Consider the following 21392-nt stretch of genomic DNA (forward strand, 5'->3'; position numbering starts at 1 on the left):
GTCCAGCAATGGTTTTGTTGTGCCCTGATGCTGGGGTGTTAAGAGGAATCTTTCTTTCCCAGGAGTTAATGTTCTGCATATTGAGGACTGGAAGAATGAAAAGTTGTATTAGTTTATTAGAGCTATCATAACAAAGTACAGTGGGGCCTTGACTTACGAGTTTAATTCGTTCCGTGAAAGAGCTCGTAACTCAAATTACTCGTATGTCAAATCAATTTTCACCATTACAATGACACGTGATGCTGGGCTGATGTTGTGGCGTTTACTGTGACGTTTGCTGCGCCAACTAGCAGTGGGGTATCTGAAGCTGGCTCGTAATCCGAATTTTAGCTCGAAACTCAAAGCAAAAAATAGGCCGAGAGATAGCTCGTATCTCAAAAAACTCATTAGTCGGGACACTCGTAAGTCAAGGCCCCACTGTACTACAAACTGGGCAGCTTAAAACAACAGAAATTTATTCTCACAGTTCTGGGGGCCAGAGGTCCAAAATCAAGGCATTACTAGGGCCACGCTCCCTCTGACAGCTCTAGGGGAGAATTTGTGCCATGCCTTTCTCATAGCTCTTGGTGACTGCCAGCACTCCTTGGCCTTTCTTGGCTTGTAGATGCAGCACTCTAATCTCCGCCTCCATCTTTACATGGTGTTTATCCTGTGTGTGTCTTTGTCTATTTACTCTAATCCAGTGTGATTAGACCCTGTTTCTAAATAAGATCACATTCACAGGTCCTAGGGGTTAGGAGCTCAATATATCTTTTGGAGGGACACAATTCAACTACTAACAGGGACTATAGTCTATGGTAAGGAAGACAAGAGAGACCATGGTGCTTGGGCAGAGAGGGGCTATACCCACATTTAGGAGGAGGTGAATTGCCTGGCATACCTGGGACAGTCTCAATTTAGGGAAATCAAGTTTTGATCCTACAGCCGATCTTGAATATCAGACTTGTCATTCAGTCCAAACACCAGGTTGACTAGGAAATGAGGGCCCCCTCATAAGAGGAGACTTTATCTTTTAATTCACTTTGTGATGTGGTAGAAAGAGCACCCAACTTGGAGTCAGAAAATCTGGGTTCAGTCTTTTCTAACTGTCCACCTGCTCCATAACTTGGGAGCATATAAGTAAACTTCTTTGGCCCTCAATTTACATTTCTATAAAAACGTTTTATAAAATAATATCTACCCACCACAATTTTATAATAAGTTTAAGTGAGAAAAGGGTGTATGAAAGAGTTTTATAAAGTATCAAACTTTTTTTTCCTATATGAAAATTATTTCTCTTCTTCACCTGGCCCAGAACCTTTGGTTATTATGTTTTAAATGTTGATCAGATTCTTCCCACACCCAGAGTGGGCAAACATGAATTACAGCTGGGCAGGGTACCATCTGTTCTGTGGCTCCAGACCTCAGTGGCCCCAGTGAGTCATCAAACCCTTTAGTGGCCTTAATCTCTTAGCACCTGGAGCTGCTGGCTGGAACAGATTTTCTTTTTAAATATATTTTTGTTGATTTCAGAGAGGAAGGGAGTGGGAGAGATATAGAAACATCAATGATGAGAGAGAATCATTGATCAGCTGCCTCCTACACGTCCCAGGGATTGAGCTTGTAACCCAGGCATGTGCCCTGACTGGGAATCAAACTACAGTAGGGCCTTGACTTACGAGTGTCCCAACTAACGAGTTTTCTGAGATACCAGCTGTCTCTCGGCCGATTTTTTGCATTGAGTTGACAGAGTAATTTGAGTTAATGAGCTCCTTAACAAGCTCCTTAACGAGCTCGGTCTCGGAACGAATTAAACTCGTAAGTCAAGGCCCCACTGTATGACCTTCTGGTTCATAGGTCGATGCTCAACCACTGAGCAACCTCAGCAGGGCTGGAACAGATTTTATTTGAGTGAGTAGTTAAAGCCCAAGCCTTGTAGTCAAGCCTATAAGTCAGTCTTGAGGCAGCAGAGCTGATGATAAAAGGATAAAAGTCTTTCTTTAGATGTTTTCCCTCCTCCAAAGCTTAGAGATGAACGTGCAGCTCTCTGCTTGTCGGGGATGAAATTAGCAGGCTCCCATCGTTCAAGACAATTGGCGAGGAAGAACTGAAATCGGGTACCAAATGCCACTGAAGAGAATATATTTTATACAACATGAAAGGCCCCAATGCAAATTAGAAGAAATATAGGGAGACCTCCAAAAGATAGGTCAAATTTTTTCCTCAAGCAGATAATTATAGGCTGGGGGTGAATAAATCTTATTAGCCTCTCTCTACTTCGTCTCTTCTCATAAAACACTGATGAAGAGAAAGCCATACTCCATTCAGGTCTGGACAGCTGGCCTGAGACAGCTGTCTAGTCGGGATGCCTGTGGTCAGGCTGTGGATGCCCACTCTCGTCACTGCCCACAACTCCTCCCCAGAATGCAGGTGGCAACAGCCAGCCAGGCACAAAACTCCACCACTCAAGTGCCCACATCGACTTACTGAGACTTGGTTACTTCTCACTGTCTGAAGAATGACCCCTTTAGGCAGCAATTCTCCAGTCAAATTTCTCCGCCCAAGTTTGCGGCCTTAAAATTAATGAAGTTGTTAATATTTCTTAAAATGTCTTTCATGGCAGGCAGCTAGAAGGTGCGGATTTATCACCACTGATCTTGGTGGCCTCTTCAGTTCATACAGAGATATGGGCTGAGCCCCCACAAACATCCTTAAGGAGACAGGAGTCTTGGCCTTAACCCTGGCTTTAGTTTGCTCTGCAGTAGGTCTCAGCATGAGTACTCAACCTCTGTGCTCTGGGGTGAGCCCCAAAGGCACTCTTTGTGGCAATGAATCTAGCTGCCTACTGAATTATGTCTCTGTTTTCTGAGCTCTGGAAGACCAGCAGCAGGTCTTACTCACAGTTATATTTGTATCAACTCCAGCATCTGGCACTAGACCAGGCACACAGAGATGGTGGTGGGGGCAGGTAGGTCTTTAATTCAGTCTAAGCTGAATTAAATATGGTAAGAAGGTGGAGAGGCTCTGGAATTACCGCTGCACTCAGTCAAGGAGCAAGCAGTCAAGAATCAGCTCTTCACACCCTGTGAGTCAAAAGCAATAATGGTGCTGACTTTGGCCTTCCCGTTAAGCATCAGGCAATGTCTGGCCAATGGTTTGGGTCCTCTCCTCTCTCAAGAAGGGAAATCATGAGGTTTCTAGATGACAAGGTTACGGCCACAGAGAATGAATGCAATCTTCTCTGAGTCATGCAGGAGGCAAACCTGCCCTTTTTGGACATTCTGTATTTTATAAAAGTTGAATGACTTTGAAAACAAATTCAAAATTTTATCCAGACTGGTTTTTATCACAAATCTGGTTAAAAGGCAATAACAGTACAAAGGACCAGATTGCAATTATTTATAGACACTTGCCCTTATTATAAGATGACATTCAATGTCTGGCTGAAATAACATCAACAAGTAATTCTTATCTGGATTCTCCTGACAACTACTGATCTTCCTCTCCCACTGGGGAGGCTTAGGACTAGCAGGAAACCTCCCAGCAGAGCATAACCCTAACCTGCCCTAGGGTTTTTGATGCATTTATTTTTTTTAAGTTTGAAATGAAAGGTACAGCTACTATTAACCAAGACTAACTGCATTATAGATGAGAGACAGCAGTGGGTGGGAGATCTCTGTTAGGTGCATTTGAAATAGCTCAGGCCCGAGGGCAGAGGCTGAGCATCAGGAATAGGTAAACATGCCCAGAAGGGATCTAGAACTCAGTGCTGTTCTGGGTTCATAAACGCTTCATCGAATCAGGCCTGATGCGTGAGTTCCCTCCCTGGAAGCCTTCTGCATTCACTTGTCATGCACAACTTTTATGAGTGTCTTCTATGTGATGGGACAGAGTGAGGAGCAAACACAGCTTAGTGCCTGCCCTCAAGGGGTCCACTCTAGAGGAGTTCAAAAGAAGAAAAAATATCCACCTGGAAATACATTAGCTCTCCTCCAAAGCTGCTCTTTCCTCTGCAGAGGTCCAGCTCCCATGAGCTGTTAGGATGAGCACACAAAGAATAAGGAATCCTACATCAGGTAAATATGGCCTCCCGAGGGGTCCTAGAGCAGGACCTAGCAGGCTGAGTAGGCAGATCCCTGGGAGACAAAGTGACTAGAAGGAAAGAATTCTGGTTTTGTAGTTAGAGAATCTACTCTGTGTGATCTTATTAAGTCCAGTTTCTACAAGTGTTAAAATGGAATGGGATGTGGCCTCTATCTCTGAGGTTGTTGCAGAATCAAATGAACTGAAATCACATCTAGAAATGTGTTTAGGCACCTTCAAGGAGACACTCAAATGTAAGGGAGTCACTTGAGGACCCTAGAGGACCTGCAACCCTCATAATAACAATCTTTTCTCAAGAGATCTCTATTATTAAAAACAGTCCTGGGTTAGAATCCTATATCTGAAAAATCATAGTCAAAATGCAAATAAGCATTATATCTAATGACTGGTAAGGGAATGTTGTGAATACCATAAAGGCTTGGCGGGGGGGGGGGGGGGGGGGGGGGCAGCGAGGCGGGGGAGGGCAATAAGATACGACAGCAACAAAGCCTTTAGTTTCTTTCAGGATACAAAATGCATCCTGAGTCTGGAGAGGACTGGCCTGAGTGCTGATGGAAGACTAAAGGCACAGAGAGACTTCCTTTGCGTTTGGGCGGTTGAGCAACCCATAGAGAGCCATGGAGAACAAACTGAAATTCACAGCTTCCTTAATTATGAGATGAAAATTGTACATCACAAATAACTGTCAAAAATACACTTACCATATCGGCTGCGATGAGACAGAAAAGGGAAGGAATCTTTCATTATCCAGGTCAGATTCCATGCAAAAGAATCAGGAGCAGGAGAAGGCAGGTTTGTCGGTGACTCTAAGGAGCTGTGACCTGGACATAAAAACAGAGAGAATAATAACCCATCTGTTTGGGATGTGTCTTTCAGCTGTCACTCATATCACTTTTTAAAAGAAAGTGTATAAGAGGCTTTCATGACATCTATTGGAAAATAAGGAGAGAAAGACCAAGCCACTAGAACATTGAATTGACTTGAGGATCTCAACGCACACTTGCTACCAAAGGCAGCCAAACCTAAGAAGTCTGAATCTTGTGACCAAGGCCTGCCAAAGACTTCTGGGACATGAACTAGAAGCCAGGCCACTTCATGGCTTGGTCTAATAGCTCTACCCCAGGAACGTGTGCAACTTTATAGAGAACTTCGATTCATATCATCCAAATAATGCTTCTACTATACTTTATGTTCAGACTTGTAACTTTATTAAATGTTGCTTATTTGGGTTATTGCCTTATCAATGAGAAATCTGAAATTGCACTCAAGTTATGAGTTTTTGACAATTACATTACAAAAACAAACAAAAAACTAGGTCATGGGTTTTTCCCAGAGCCAAGTGTCCAGAAAGCCACAAAGGATTAATGTTGCTCATTTGTATTTGAGAAAAAAGGATTGAGAGAAAAAGAGCAAAAGCAATATTATTTTTTTGTGTAACAGTACATCAAGTGGGTTTTGTGTGGTGAAAAGTAATCTCATCTGAGGCCATATACGTCTACTTGGGGACAGGTTTAAGTTTCTTAGACTTTTAAAAAATTAAATTCATTTACAAATCAAATGAACAGGCATTACATGCTCTAATGCAGTTCTTCCCTGAAATCCCCAACTCAGTCACCATTTGCTAATGTTTTATGACAGGCAAGGCTTTTTCTGTTAAAGAAGGGGTTTGAGAATAAGCTCAGTTGCCCAAATACATCTTTCTGGTAGCATTTCTACAAAATGGGCCAGAGGAAATGCACTGAAAGGGGTCGGGTCTATAGAGAGGGGCAACGGGGCTGAGAGAGGGGAGGCCCAAGTCCGGATAGGTCTACATGGGGGTGGGTTTGACTTTATTAGACTTTCATTAATAATATAATGAATTAATAATATGAATTAAGCACATATGGACCAGTGCTTTAAATGTCTGATTACATGAACTTTTTACAACCTTGTGGTTAGGTACGACCGTTGCTCCTCATTTTGCAGCCAGGGAAATTGAGGTGGAGAGAAGTTTAATATTCTGACAGTGGCCACCCAGTGAGTAAGCAAGAGACCAGAGTCAACAGACCAGGTTGGTCTGATGCTATCACACACAGTATTTCCACCACCCTTCATGGACCCCCACAAACTGTGCAAGGTGTTCTAGAGTTCTGCAAAGGGCCATTCAGGGCCCCCAAAGGGCAATGGCTAAGGTCAGAGATCACCACTGAACATTCTCCAGAATAAGACAACAGTGTGAGGATTTTGAGAAGATTCTGGCAACTAACCCCTACAATGATCTTCATGTGAATAAAAATTAGCACTTCTGTGTCTGAGTCATCAGTGTAGCTCAAATTTTAAGTAATTTTGAAGCAACAGGAAGATCAAACCTAGCTATATTTCCTGGTTTCCAAGTGAGGTCATTTTTCTTAAACATATAGTTTGGGAATGGTATTAACTTCTTCCTGGATGTGAAGCACCAAGCAGATGGGGCTAGACTTCAGGAAGCACTTATGAATCTATGAGTGGGCACAGAATGACAGATGACTTTTAATATGGACAAGGGCCAGGTTATATATTCACGGATAAAAAAAAAATCTAAAATCTTCAAAAGGAAGGGCTCTGAGGACTGAATCATGGTCCAGCAAGAGCCATGGGCGTCACTGCAGGTCATCCTTAAAGATAAACTTGAAGCATTTTGTATAAAAAAATTCCAATAAATTATTGGGCATCTTCAAAGTTGAATACTGGAGAGAAAGCAGAAATTTTTATCTCTCCCTTACAGGAAACTTTAGAATTTCTGCCAGCAGGCTGAGCTCACATGAACTTCAGAGGTAGGTGGGTAGTGATTTACTGCATGAGGCTGGGGGTACAAATAGAGAGATAAACCAAAAGGTCGGGCCTCCTCACCTTAGAAGGAAAAGACTAAGAAAACACAGCCAGTACGGATGAAGTTATTTGCCAATTTTGAAAGCACTAAGGCATACGTGAATTCTAGTCAAACTTCATGGAATATTTATAAATTTAGAACATCAAGAAGGAAGCACTTCTGTGTTTAACAAGCGCAGGGAAGAGGCTCCTGTTTCCTTCCATTTGCCTCCCCTCCCCACCCTCATCCCAGCAGAGAAAAGCGATGCCAAGAGAAGCAATCCATTTAAGCAAGAGAAAAGGCTTGTTTATTTGTTGTTAGTGGGGTGGGGGGAGGGGGGGTGCTTCCTCTGAAAATGTGAGGAATTTAGAGTGAAATTGGGCTGACCAGAACGGATGTATGGGATGAAAGTGTGAATTAAGACCCACTGGATCAAGAAGAGTGTACGGTGGATGCTGGGGAAGAGGGGTAAAACAGATAGGAAAGGGGAAGTAGGAGCAAGAGCTTTCAGGCTACCAGTTGAGGCTACCATGGACACCACCTGAGGAGAAAAAGGAAAGAAATGCACTTTGGAATGTGGACACTAATGAGAGCCCACAGATAAACACTGTTTTAGGTTTTTTGTGCTTTTTTCCCCTGAACCCTTTCCAGGCACCACAGGGTGTGCAGACAGAGTGAAACTCCCAACTTCTTAATGCCACTCTTTTTCAAAGCACCTCACTTTCTCATGTCCCCAGTAGATGCCAGGGTTCATCACTATAACAATTCTCTTGCAAACAATGCAACTTCTTTGCCTCTTTCCTCCTTCACAATTGTCCTGAGCAGCTGAATGTGGTGGTGGGAGGGGAGGGAAACAGAAGGGGAGGAGAAATACACCACAGTGCTGACAAGTCTCATTTTAAAATTCATAACCACAAACCTCAAGAGAACCCTCAGGTATGCCGGGGAATCCTACTGCATTCCCTGACAAGCTCAATTTACCTCCCTCTCTCCAGGACCACCACTTCCAACTCTCTCTTACCTCTCAAACCTCCAAATCCCCCAGTTTCTCCACATTCTCAGCTAGTATTCTTGTTTCTTATTTCATTGAGAAAAAGCAGATCTCCCGGCTTACAGGTATCAGTACCTCTATAGGCTACCTTCTCTCCTATCCTGTACTGTGTATACGCATTAGCAGTGGCAGCCTCTTTACTTGGGTGCTAATCTCATCCCTTAACAAGGAATCTGCTTTCACAATAGTTCCCCCTTTCTCCTACATCAATTTTGTCCCTCTACCATCAATCTCATCTGCAGCAAATATATACCAATTTCCTTGACCTTCACACTCTCCTTCAGTCACTGTCCCAATACTCTGCTCTTTCTTCAAATGTTTGCCTATGCTCTGTCTCCATTTCTTCCCTCCCATTTTCTCTTAAACTCAATAAAATCAAAATAGTCTCCACTACTCCAAGTAAAGGTCACCAGCATCCCAAATTTGCAGGTACAATGGACACGTCTCAGTCTTTAACTTACTAGTCTTCTCAGTGGCACTGGACCCTGCCAACCCCGCTTCTTGGATTCCTCATATCTCGGTGACCACATGGTCCTTGGTTGCCATACTCCTTGCCTCCTACTTCAGTGGCAAATCCTCTTTACTATTCTTTGCCAGATCCTCCCCATCTTCCAGGCTGTACAAAATGATCATTCTCTGTGGGAAACCGCCTATTGTCTTCACTAGCAGAGAGGTGTGGACAAGGAACCCAGGATGCTGGTGATCCTTGAAGCCCTTGCAAAGGTCAGGGCTGTGCACTCATTGTTAGTCCAGACAATGATAGCTGAAGCAACTTCCCCATTTATTATTATGTAAATCCTTGCTGATGGGCTTGTCTGCCTGTTACTGGAAATTGCCTGCCTAAGGGCTATGGGTGTATCCCAAACCAATAAAAGGCTGGCGCAGCCTGAGCACCCGTGGAAGTCCTTCCTCTTGAGTTGGACTTACCAGCCTGGCCCCCCAATATTCCCAAATTATCTCTTGTCTTTTCTCTTTCATTTGTGTGCGGCTCCACTTCCAGATCCTGAACCCTGAACCACACGGGACATGGAGGGAAACATTTACAACAATTCTCCACTTTCCAGCAGCAAATGCCTAGGAGATTTCATGTTTGAATACTGTTTCATTACAGTGGCTTCAACCAGCTCACAAAGATCAAAGACCATGAATTCCAAGTGACCCCAGAACATTCGACCCTTCCTAGACTTCAATGAACAAGGGACTTGTTTTAAATAATCACATACAGACTTAGGAACTCATTCTCTCCTATCCACAGTGCTAATTTTCATTTCTGAATTAGCACAACCACCTTATACTCCTCTTCCTAAGGCAGTGGTCGGCAAACTCATTAGTCAACAGAGCGAAATATAAACAGTACAACAATTGAAATTTCTTTTGAGAGCCAAATTTTTTAAATTTAAACTATATAGGTAGGTACATTGTTATTAACTTAATTAGGGTACTCCTAAGGCTTAGGAAGAGCCACACTCGAGGGGCCAAAGAGCTGCATGTGGCTCTCGAGCTGCAGTTTGCCGACCACGGTCCTAAGGTTTAAAAACTCTAACTTTTCTTTCTTAGAGAAATACTCAGTGAATTTCTCCTTGCATGACATGTAAATAAGCTCAGCTTTGGTTTGGATTTGTGTGTGTGTGTGTGTGTGTGTGTGTGTGAAAGAGAGAGAGAGAGAGAGAGAGAGAGAGAGAGAGAGAATGATTTTGTGGGGTGGCCCTTTATTTTATTTGACAATTATTAAAAGTTGGGAAGCTTGGGCCCTTTCTCTTCTCCATCTAAACTTACGCTCAAAATGATCTCATCTAGTTTCACAGATTTAAATCGCATCTATATACTAGCCCTACCAAATTTATATCTCTATGCCCAACTTCTCCCCTGAACAACATAATATACTGGTATATCCAACTGCCAGTTTGAAATATTCATTGTATTGCCTAATGAGTATCTCAGACTTAACATATGCAAAATAAATGCTTAATGTCACTCCACCAGAACCCCAGGTGTTCCCCATTTCAGAATGTAATTACTTGGGCCCAAAACCAAAGAGGAATCCTTGACATCTTTCTTTTTCACACACTCCACATCAATTCTCCAACAACCTTTACCTGAATGTTACTCCTTCTCATCTCTCTCACATTACCTTTCATCCTAACCACTGCTGTAAGTTCCAAGCTGGTTGTTATGCCCAGATTTCAAGATCCCCAAGAAACCACATCAGGAAGCCAGCCAATCCGATGCAAAAGCATAAGAATCTGTATTTCAAGCTAGCTTGAGCTCCCCGTCCACCAGACTCACCGACACAACGGCAAGCCAAGTGGCTGAGAGAGAGAACCCCGAGTAGAGATGGGTTTTATAGTAAGGGGAGGAGAAAGGACTGTGCTCTGCCGATTGGCCAGGCGCAAGTCAGTGTCTTGTTCCTGGGTGTGGCTAGCAGAGTCTTAGACTTCCGGGAAGAAGCTCCTTGCCAAGCACGTGGCCAAGGTAAGATGGAGGACGTAGCCCTTACCCTGAGGCAAGATGGAAGGCGTAGCCCTTACCCTGGGGCAAGATGGAGGGCCTACCCTCGCCCTTTCACTGGTCTCCCTGTTTCAACTATTGCTCACCTCGAGGGTGTTCTCCACACAGCAGTTAGATTGACACTGTGGCCCTGAAATCGCTTTCATGTTTCTTGCCATTGCCTACTCCTTGAAGGCCCCACATGACCGGACCCTTGGTTCTCTGACCTCACATCCAACCATTTTACCCTTGCTCATGGAGCTCTAGCCCCATGGTCATCCTTGTTGTGCCTCAAAATCACCAAGCACACTCTACTGGTAATGCTCGCAGCCTGGTGAGCTCCTCTCCCCAGGCACAGGTGGTCATTCCCTCTCTCCACCCAGGTCTCTGCCCAAGTGCCACCTCCTCAGAAACAGCTCTTTATCACCCTGTAGAAAAATGTCCCTCCCCACAAACTACTCTTTATCCCCTTCCCCTGCATTTATTGTTTCTTACATTTATATTAATTTATTTAATGTGTATCTCCTGCACTAGTCATTGCTACATCCCCATGCTTGGCACATAGTAGACACTCAATAAATATTTGTCAAATGAATGAAACCAGAGCCCTTGAGAAAACTGTTATCTGTAGGCTAATCACATACTCTGTGGAACCTCGGTGCTCTGAACAAGATGGAAAGGACAAGAATAATGTCCCCTCTACCAACTCTCAGGGTTTTGGAAGGGCCAGATGAGAAAGTGTGCAAGATGCACTCTCTAAATATCAGTCATGCCATTCTTGAAGTTTTATGCGCCTATCTCTGCCTCAGAATACATAATAAATGGGAGTCTTGGTTCCTCTCCTTTATTTTGGATCTTGAATGCAATGTCCAGAAACCTAAAGTGTTCCCAAAGAGCTGCCACTCTATGACTCACTGCTTAATTATTAGCTCTGCCAACTGTCCATGATCTCTGCTATCCCAGTTTCAGCCAGTTGGCCATATCTCTAATTCCCACTCTGTGTCTGTTTCTTCCTAAGCCAGTGTACATAATCTAGTGAAAATATCACACATGTGTTGGCATAAATAATAAAGAGCGATGTGTGCGTGGTGGTTATTTACATGAATGCCCTAGGTTCAGCAGTAATCATGTTTTACAAACCTACATCAATAAGATGTAAAAATGCCTCTCTTCTAAACACTCTTTGGAACTGCTCCTGCCTTGCCTTGTACACACATTTTAAGTATTTACTTTCCTTCCAACAATGAAACAATCAGTGACAGCCTGCTGGTTTTCCCCTGCACTAGAAAACACACTTCATAATGCATTCCTGTACAATGATTTTGTGTCACACAAAGCAAAGCTTAATGGGTCACATGGTGGTGGTGAGCAGGCACTGCAAGGCTGGGCACAGAGTGGGACGGGCAGCCCTAGGGAACTGGTTTCAGTATCCACTATGCTTAGCCCATCCCTGCTCAGCCAAAGAAACCTTCTCAGTGCATTTCTATGACGACTAGAGTCAGCAGTGATGTTGAAGGTTAAAGTGGAAAGTTAGCAGATGTGGCCTTTGTCCTAAACACACAGACCTCCCACACCTTCTCTAGGCCTGGAACACGAGAAGGCTGACCCAGCGTTCACTCAAGTCCTCTCCGGGTCACACATCGTCAGTTCTCCAGTTTGCTTTCACTTCTCCTCCAGCGGGCTCATTCAGAGAGGAGCTATTAGTGTCAGGGAGCTAAACGGCCGCCACTGCACTTCACCTCTCTCTAAGCCCCACTCCCACACTGCCAGGGAAGGTTCGCATTCTTCTGGTAGCTCAATTCTTGAAGCAAAAATTATTATCTGCTATAATAGTCTCTTGTACAGTTTCATTTGAACAAGTTTCTTGCCTCTTTACAACCCCAAAAGGAACTGCATGTAACTACTGAGTTCATTCAGTGGTGAATCACATCTGTCAGTCAATAAAAGCAGCACCCCTTCCCCAGGCACGGCATTAAGGACTATTGAGGGAGATACAAAGAAGTTGTTATGTCGGCCCCTGCCCTTGGGAAGTGGATTACCTGCAAGGTACACTAGACCCACACTAAAAAGGGACAAAGCGGTTACTGTAGAAATAGCTGAAATTTGAAGCCTTCACATTTTGACCACTACTTACTTTTTTGGCCTTATTTCCCACTCAGGATCCTTCCACCTTCTATGGTTTCAATTACTCACAAGTCTCCAAACTTTTGGCCAAGCTGATCTCTGCTAAAATGTCCTTTCCTACCCGCTGCTATCCTAAGTCCTACCCTTTCTTAAAGGCCCAATCCAAATCCCACCTTCTCCAAAGTTTCCCATCTTCCCTGAGCTGAAGCCCCATGAAAGCCGTTGAACTGGGACTCAGTGTGGGCCAAAATAAAACTTGAACTGGACTTACCTAACCTCCTTAACCACCATTGCTTATTATCACTTAGGGCAGTGACAGAAAGGCCATTTATCAAACATGTTGATCCTGACAATGGAGTATAATAGTATATTAATTTGACTTACAAATCTCAAGCTCACATATTTAGAAAAAAGAGGGGAAAAAACTTTTCATGGGAGCTGTTGTTTAGTCTCATGTAGAATATGCTTCCCGCGGTCAAGGTGAGGGTCATATCAGAGGCATCTCCTGATCATGTCTACACAGGCTACCAGACAATAAAGGCAATGTGAGATTTTATGCTACCCCTTCAGAATTTGTGTCCCAAGTTGCTACATTTTTACTTATCTAGAGATGACCTCACTTTCCCAAGCAAGGGCTCCTGAATGGCCTGTGAGCCCTGTAATGTCTTCTCTTGCTCTGGAACCTCTGTTCCAAGTGTTCTTACTCACTGGTCCTTCCTACCTAGCCAAGGTGGACTCTCGGGTGGTAGCAAAGGAAGACTGACATTTGTACTAGTACTAATCCAAGAGACAATTAAGAGGATATCACTCTCCAGGTGGCCCGATTCTACACCTACACACACACACACACACACACACACACACACACACACGCCTGAGTACTTCCCTTAGCAGGGCAACATGACTATCTGTTTTGAGCCCATTTTTGTGGCTTGCTTGTACTCTGCTCTTTAAGAAATTTACTCCATTCTGATGATCAAGCCTATTTTCTCTTCACAAAATATGTTGACTAGAATAATAATCAAAAGGAAGACTTTGAACTGCCACGAGGCCTTTCATCTTGTGATCTCAGAAAGCTTTACTGGGCACAAGTGACACAAAGACCTGACAGCTTGGAAAACCATGTCCATCAATGAAAGACTTTTCTCTTTCAGAGCAAGCGAGTGTCCGTAGTTTCTGAGTAAATTAGACAAGAAGCTACAAACTGTCCAGAAACACCTGGCTCTTTTCTTTACTTGATGTGTCAAGTTGGGAAGAGACAGTTACCAGGGTGACCCAAGGGAAGGTCGTGGCCCATTTTCACAAGACTTGGTGAGCGCAGGAGAATGGGCACTAACTATTAAACACATTCATCATGACTTATGACTCACTGATGCCTTTCAGAACCATTCCCTCTCATCATCCCCATAATCATCCTGTTAGTTAGCCCCTTTTCTAAACAAGAAGACTGAGGCTCAGAAAGCACAACAGCCCTACCCTGGGTCACAGAGAGTGAGAACCAGGATAGGACATACAACCGAGGATGCTTGATATGTGGACTGACCAGGAATGCCACTCTCCAACACAGACCTCTTAGAAATGATGTTGACTGCTCTGGAGAACAGCTACCCTGAGTGAAATACAGCAGAAAGATTGATCAGGTTGCAGATGCCTGCAACATTCTAAGTGGGGATGACAGAATCCCTTCAGGTCAGCCAGGAAGGTGACTTAGAATCACACACCTTTAGTCAATGCAGCTGGCTCTCCGGAGCCTCAAGCTCAGCTAGCACTGTTTCCATGGCAACCAGGTCTGATGCTTGGCCCTTGAGATGGGGTCTTAGCTGGTCCAGGGTAAGGATGTTTGGGATGGAAGGAGGGAGAGGGGAAAAATATTCTACTAACTTCTAACCTTTCAATCCCTCCTTTTTCTCAATCCCTCTTTATCTACTTGTCATCCCTCTCATTTCAGAAAAAAGAGACTGTCCTCCAGGAAACCACACTTTAAATATCAGATTGCTCAGAATAAAGACCTCACCCATAGGTGGGCACATTTCCAGAGCCTGGAAGCAGAATGCTCTCACAGGCTGACGTGCTGGATAGACAGACCTGGGTTCCTGGGAACAGTGATGTTACCGTGCAACCTTGGGTAAGCTACTTAACCTTTTGGAAGCTTTGTTTCTCTGCATATAAAACAGAACTCATCTACTTCCCCGTCCAACTGTAGAGACACTCTGAGAATTAATGAGACAGTGTGTACAAAGCCCTCAGGCTCTTTTGAAGAAAGATACACTAGAAATCCTTGTGCTGCTACCAAAGGGCATTGTCATAATGATGCATTTTAAAACATTCTTCACCTGTCTTACTAAAATAAACTCAGCTTGGATTAAAAATAGATAGGCCAACAGCCTAATTTTCCTCTCCTGGTTCTGGTGCTGCATTTCCCCTTTGCTTCCTTTCATCTTGTACTGTGAATATCAGGGGTCGGTGTTACCCTTGAGCCCTATGCAGGGACCCAGGGTGAGAGAGTGGGGAAAGACTGTAAAGACCATTTATTTATGTCTTGCCACCACATATATGAGGAAGCTGAAACACCGCAAGGACTAGTGCTTTAGCCAAGGTCATCTCATTAATGAAAAATCAAGAATCTGCTCTTCTGACCCTTCATTCTGTGCCTCACCCAACCAAGGAAGAGGGGAATGAAGAAGGGAGGAGGGGAAGGAAATAGGGGTCCATGAAGTTTTGCTCTTTAAACTGCTACTCTGCAATACTCAGGGATGAAAAAGAAAATAAGAAAAAAAAACATGACTTCATGTGTGTGCCTATTTGTATGCAGGCACAAGATGAGGTGCTTTACAACCATTGTCCGTGTAAACCTCACAATTTTCTGAATGGGGGAATTATTATCCCCATTTCCATTGAGGGACCTAAGGCGCAGAGAGGTTAAGTAACTTGCCTAAGGTCCTGTAGCCAAAAGGTACGGAGCTAAGAGTAATTAATTCATTTGATAAATATTTATTGAGTCTCTCCTATGTGCCAAGCTCTTCCCTTGGCAGTTAGGATGCATTAGTGAGCAGAATTAAACATTGCCCTCTTAGAGCTTACAGGCTGAGGAGCTTAGAGTGTGGTGGAGCAGCAATCCAACCACCTCACAAATCCTTGTAACGTCTCAATGTTGGCATGTGTTGTAAAGGAGAGATACACAGCCCTATGAGAACGTATTAAAGAAGGACTTGACTTCATCCTTAAGGCCAGGGGAGGGTTGCCTGAGAAATTGGTGCTTGAGCTGGGGTCCTAAAGTTAGATGAGTAGAATTAACTAAAGATTTAGATGGGGTGGGAAAACAGAGAGGGTAAGGGTCTATTCAATGTCAAGAGACATTGAATTACATGCAGCAGAAAGGCAGGTCAGATCACAGGTATCTGCAGCGTTCTCCTCACTGAGGACAAATGACCTCTCTGGCCCCCATCCCACTCTTTAACTAGTTAACGCTATTCATCCACTTTAGGACCCCAATTTAAGCATTGATTTCTCAGGCAATCCTCCCCTAACCTTAAGGGTGAAGTTAAATGAAGATATGCTCGTTGTTACCAATCTGAAACCTGAATTACCTTCTGGAAAAGTAAAGGGATAAAATTGCCCCTGGAACCATTCTTGTAGCCACCTAGCTCCTAATGATCAATCTGTATTTGCATTCTCCTCACCATGGCCCCGGCTAACATACCAAATCCTTTCTTTCTCACTGCCAGGTTTTATTTTGCTTTAAATAGTAGGTGAAGAGATGAAATGGAACAGCTGGGAAAGAGAGAAAAGAAGAGGGAGGAAGTTGAAAGAAGAGATAAGGAATGGGCAGAAACAAAGAAGAAAGCAAAGTGCAGAGAAAGCAAGCAAGCATCTGGTATTTTTCCCTACTTAGAAGTTACAAGGGAAAGTTACTCAAAGTACCATTATAAAAAGACCATAAAACACCTTGGGGAAAACACGAAAGTCATGCTGCCACCATACAGATGAGCACCCTGGAATTAGCTGCCAAAGGAATGTCTGAAAAGAGGAAATTCAATGGCCCACACGTTGCCTCCTCTCCCTCCCTCCTGACTTCTACCCTCCAAACCACCTGGCTCAGAAAGCAGAGGCAGTAATTTTGAGCCAGTAAGTATGAAGGAATGTTGGAGCTGTTATTTGCCTTCATGAAGCACATCTTGAGTGCATCTTTTAGAAATATAATTTAATACACTCTGAGCTTCACTAAAGAAAACCAGAAAAAGTCCAGGAAGGTCTAAAGAAAAAAATAAAATATGGCCCATACCTCCAGCATCCACAAAACAAATGTTAACATTTTATTGTATACTAGAGGCCCGATGCACAAAATTCATGCAAGAGTAGGCCTTCCTTCCCCTGGCTGCTGGCACCGGCTTCCCTCTGGCACCCGGGACCGGACTTCCTTCTCAGCCCTGCTTTGTCTGGAAGATCATCTGGAAGGACGTCCGAAAGGACATCCAGTCTAATTAGCATATTATGCTTTTATTATTATAGATTGTTTTGTGACTTGGTTTTCACACACTTGTCAGGTAGAATTTGGCTTAAGGACTGATAAAGAGAGGGCAGAAGGGAGTTCCTCTCAACCCATGAGATCTCTGAGGACTGAGTGGAGAGAGGTGAAGTCATTCTTCGGAACTACTTGGGGGGTCAACACCAGCCAGCTCATACCCTAGAGCACAGATGCTGAAACTGTGGAAACTTCCATTCCAAAGCAACACACGCTAAGAGGGAGCAAAGGCTGGTCAATAGCAGGAAGGGAGGCCTGAGCCTGGGTGGACTTGGGTCCCAAATGCAGATAGACCAGGGGAGGCAGATACACTGCTGTGTATCCTCAGCACCACTGGACAAGGAGGCAAGGAACTTCTGCTTGATAGATTCCTTAATGGAAGTCACAAGAACCCCAAACTATAGAAAATGTATTATGTCAATGCTTGAACTTTGATGAGAGATGCAGAAAGATTTTTAAAGTGGAATTCCATCCCACTTTCAAAGGGACAGCCAACGAGGGAAAACTGGAGACAGAGTCCTCTCTCTTTGTGGCCAGTGATAACATCTGATAAATGTGCAGCAGCTCTTAAAGCCCACCCATATGCATTCAAGTATTTGATCCTCACAATGGTCTTGTGGGATAATTTTTTAAAAGCCCAACTTACAGTTCAGACAAATCTGGGTGTCTCCCTGATCTGTCACTTGCTTCAAAAGACCCAGGAACGCCCCTTCTTCCAGCCTTCAACCACCCTCCAATTTCTTTTCCAGTCACTACCTTGGGAACCACCTCAGCCATCCTCAGCCTCCAAGACCAGCCAACACCAGTTTTTTACCTTAACTCCTTATTGCCAAATAACCATGAGCCCCCAAACTCATCAGAATTATTCTACTGAGGCGGAGGCTGCTGTCAATCGCTAAGCCAACCTGCATTTGTGGGCCTCCCACACCTACCTCTCTCTAGGCTTCTATTTCCACCCAGACAATGTGGCTCTGGACGGCGTAGGCTGCTTCTCTTGAGAGTTGGCAGAGAAGAAGCTCGAGCTTGAGGGCGCTGAGGTCTCTTAAATATGCAAAAGTAGTGCGGTGGCGGCTGTATTCACTCCAGGACGTGCTGAAGCCTCCCCAAGATGAGTGGGCAAAACTCAGGACGCCATGGAAGCCGTCCTGGCCTTGGAGAGGAACCTGAACCAGGCCCTTGTGAATCTGCATGCCCTGTTTCTACCTACAGGCCCTCATCTCTGTGACTTCCTGGAGAACCACTTCCTGGGTGAGGAGGTGAAACTCATCAGGAAGATGGGTGACACCTGACTCACCTCCGCAGGCGGCCGGCCCCCAGGCTGGGCTGGGCGAGTATCTCTTCAACAGGTTCACTCTCAAGCATGACTAGAGCTTTTGGAGCCCGGAGGCCTTTCAGAGGTCCCTCTAGAACCCCTGCTGTCTGGCTTTTGCAACCATGGAGCCCTCTACCATGCTTTTAACAACCATGGAGCCCTCTCCCATGCTTTTAACAACCATGGAGCCCTCTCCCATGCTTGGACCAAATGGAAACAATAAAGATTTTTGCAGCAAAACAAATTAATACATTAAAAAAACAAACAAATAAAATAATAAAAGCCCAACTTCCAGAGAAGGAAAATGAAAACCAAAGAGGTTAAGTCAGTGCTTCCTAACCTTTTTATATATCATGACACACAGAGAAAATGCTAATATTTGTATGGCTCACTGGGTAAATAGAAGCTGCCCATAGTTAGAGGCAAATGAACAGAGCACTTCAGCCACTCCTGGTGCAATCCAGCTTCTCAGAGTGCTGAGGGTTCAACAGATTGGTATCTCTTCTACATACTTGGTGGCCATCTGTAGCACATGCAACACCAATGCACACTGCTGGGGAAGGAAGCTCTGGGCCACAGTTACACGGCAAGAAGCCACAGAGAGTGCCATCCACTCTGCATCTTGCCCTGGGAACATCTGAGACAGCAATACAGATGCTAGCCATAAAAGAATTCTGGGCTTACTCTGTGGGCAGTTAGGAAAAGAGCAGGTGTGTCCAACACTTTGTCATCACCCACACAATGCAGGTGATCTGGGTAAGGGTCTTGAAGTTGGATGCGATGGGGCCCTAGGACATTCCCTTCAAGCATTTATAACTGCTGGGCTGCTCCACCAAAGAAAAAGGGTAAAATTCGGCTCCTTTCGCTACTCTGAGAAATGCACAAAATAATTTCACAGGATGGGTACTGAGTGGCCCAAAAGTAATGATTACAAATGACAGAGTTAACTGCCATCCACTGCCTCATCTTTCATCACACCAGAGTCTTATCAGAAGTCTCATCAAGATTAGTGGCTCATCATGACTGATGACATTTGCCGACCAAGATGGCTTGGCTTCCTCCCTTGTCCCTTCAATCATAGTGGCAGGAAGAGCCTTCTAAGGTTTGAGCATTATCTCTGAGAAATTGCTTTCGACAGTGATTCCAGGAGTGGCTTCCAAGATAATGGACTCTGTCTGCAAGTGACACTCTATCTCCCAGGACTTCCCAGGTCTTGCTGTCATTGGAGATTTTGGGCAGCACTGGGCATGATGGCCACTACTCCAGGTGGATAGGGAACTAAGCTTTGTAGCCTGCTGAATAAAAGATTATAGTCAATATGAGTAAGTTACACTCAGGCAGCATCTACACAACATTAAACCTCTGGGTGGAAAATGAAATATTTCCTGAATTCCCCGAGTATCTCCAAATGCACACCACAGGTTTCCATCTCATCAGGATAATGTGCCCTATGTCAATCCAGCTCAAGAGAAGCAGTCAGAAATAAGCACTGAAAATATTTGGAGCAGGTAAATGAAGCACAGGCTAATTAGATAATACTACTTTTATCGCTAACAACTGTGCACCTGGAAAGGTGCTGTAGGAAGGTGAAGTCATGTCCCTGCTAATTGCTCAAATTTAACAAAAGATTAGCACAGGGTGGGAAGGAGAGATATCATTTTTCCCTGGGCCATGCACACAGGGTACACCCTTGGTTTTTGTGCAGATATATCCAGAGACTTCTAGAATCCCTACATCCCTGAATAACTTATTATTACCTTCTTAAAATGCATTGCCACAGTAGGCATAAAACAGCAATCACTCACTAAGTGACTTGTGACCACACCCAGCCTAATAGTGTGAGACCTTCAAATTCTTATCTCAGTAAAATGACAATTTATTGTATATCATGCAATTTGGAGTCATTTGTAAATAATAGAAAATGTGACTATTAAATCTGCCACTATTGAGAAATTGCTGTAATCAGAAGATGAAAGTTAGAGGAATATAACCAGATAAAAAGGTACTTTTTCAGGTATATTAAAATTCACTGAGATTGTACTGAGGATCCAGACCCTGAACTGGGCAGAGTTGGGGGGGAGGAGGCAATACCTGTTAGCACACACCCCAGAAGTCCTATCCATGCTTTCCTCACTGTCCACATTTGTAGATCTATGCAGTTTTCCTCTCTGTGCTCTTTATAGTTATTCTGCTTGCCACATTCAGGTCCAAGCAAAAAGGGCTGCAGAAAATCTCCATCAGGTTCTTATGGAAGCTCTGAGCAATCATGAAGATTTTAAGTTGTGCCAGAGATAGAAAACTGACTATTGTTTTCAGATTTTTTAAATGGGAAAATAAAATGGAGTTCGGGGACCATAGACTTAGAAGTTTAACAATAGTCTCTGGTACAATTCTAAAATGTGTAATTAACCAGATGGCTTAGAAATCTTTAGAAACATATACTGACCATAGGGAGACAAAACCAGTTCAATAGGTTTAGACATGGTCAGATTAAGGATAATATCCTTACTATCAAAAGAGCAATACACTCCCACACCTACATATTCCACCAAAATAAAAAGTAAAAGAAGTACAAAATCAAGACCCTTCTAAAATAAATAGATCCTGATATTCCTCTCTCTCTCTCTCTCTCTCTCTCTCTATCTCAACCTCACTTTTTCTGACACATACATATAAAAATACAAAAGACTAATTAATTTTTGAGAAAAGCTCAAATCCAACAGTAACTAAAGGAAAACAAATTAAAACACTGAAATACTACTTTTTCTTATGGAATTAGAAAATATTTCAAAATAATCCTATATAATAAAAGTCTAATATGCAAATCGACTGAATGACAGAACAACTGGTCACTATCATGAGCACCAACCACCAGGGGGCAGATGCTCAATGTAGGAGCTGACCCCTGGTGGTCAGTGAACTTTCACAGGGGGAGCACCGCTCAGCCAGAACCCAGGCTCACGGCTGGCGAGTGCAGCAGCAGTGG

At 43.8% G+C, this 21392-nt stretch overlaps 1 protein-coding gene across 1 annotated transcript in view; it reads right to left on the reverse strand.

Annotated features, from left to right (window-relative positions):
• ALK (ALK receptor tyrosine kinase) overlaps positions 1 to 21392 on the reverse strand; it is a 572354-nt gene that overhangs the window by 398812 nt on the left and 152150 nt on the right. Inside the window, exon 2 of the mRNA XM_070428933.1 lies at positions 4785 to 4904. Coding sequence (XP_070285034.1) covers positions 4785 to 4904 — 120 coding nt within the window. The remainder of the gene's footprint in view (positions 1 to 4784; positions 4905 to 21392) is intronic.

Source organism: Myotis yumanensis, unplaced genomic scaffold (assembly GCF_028538775.1).
Source record: "Myotis yumanensis isolate MYYU_CA2020_CCGP unplaced genomic scaffold, mMyoYum1.0.hap1 SCAF_11, whole genome shotgun sequence".
Classification (NCBI taxonomy): domain Eukaryota; kingdom Metazoa; phylum Chordata; class Mammalia; order Chiroptera; family Vespertilionidae; genus Myotis; species Myotis yumanensis.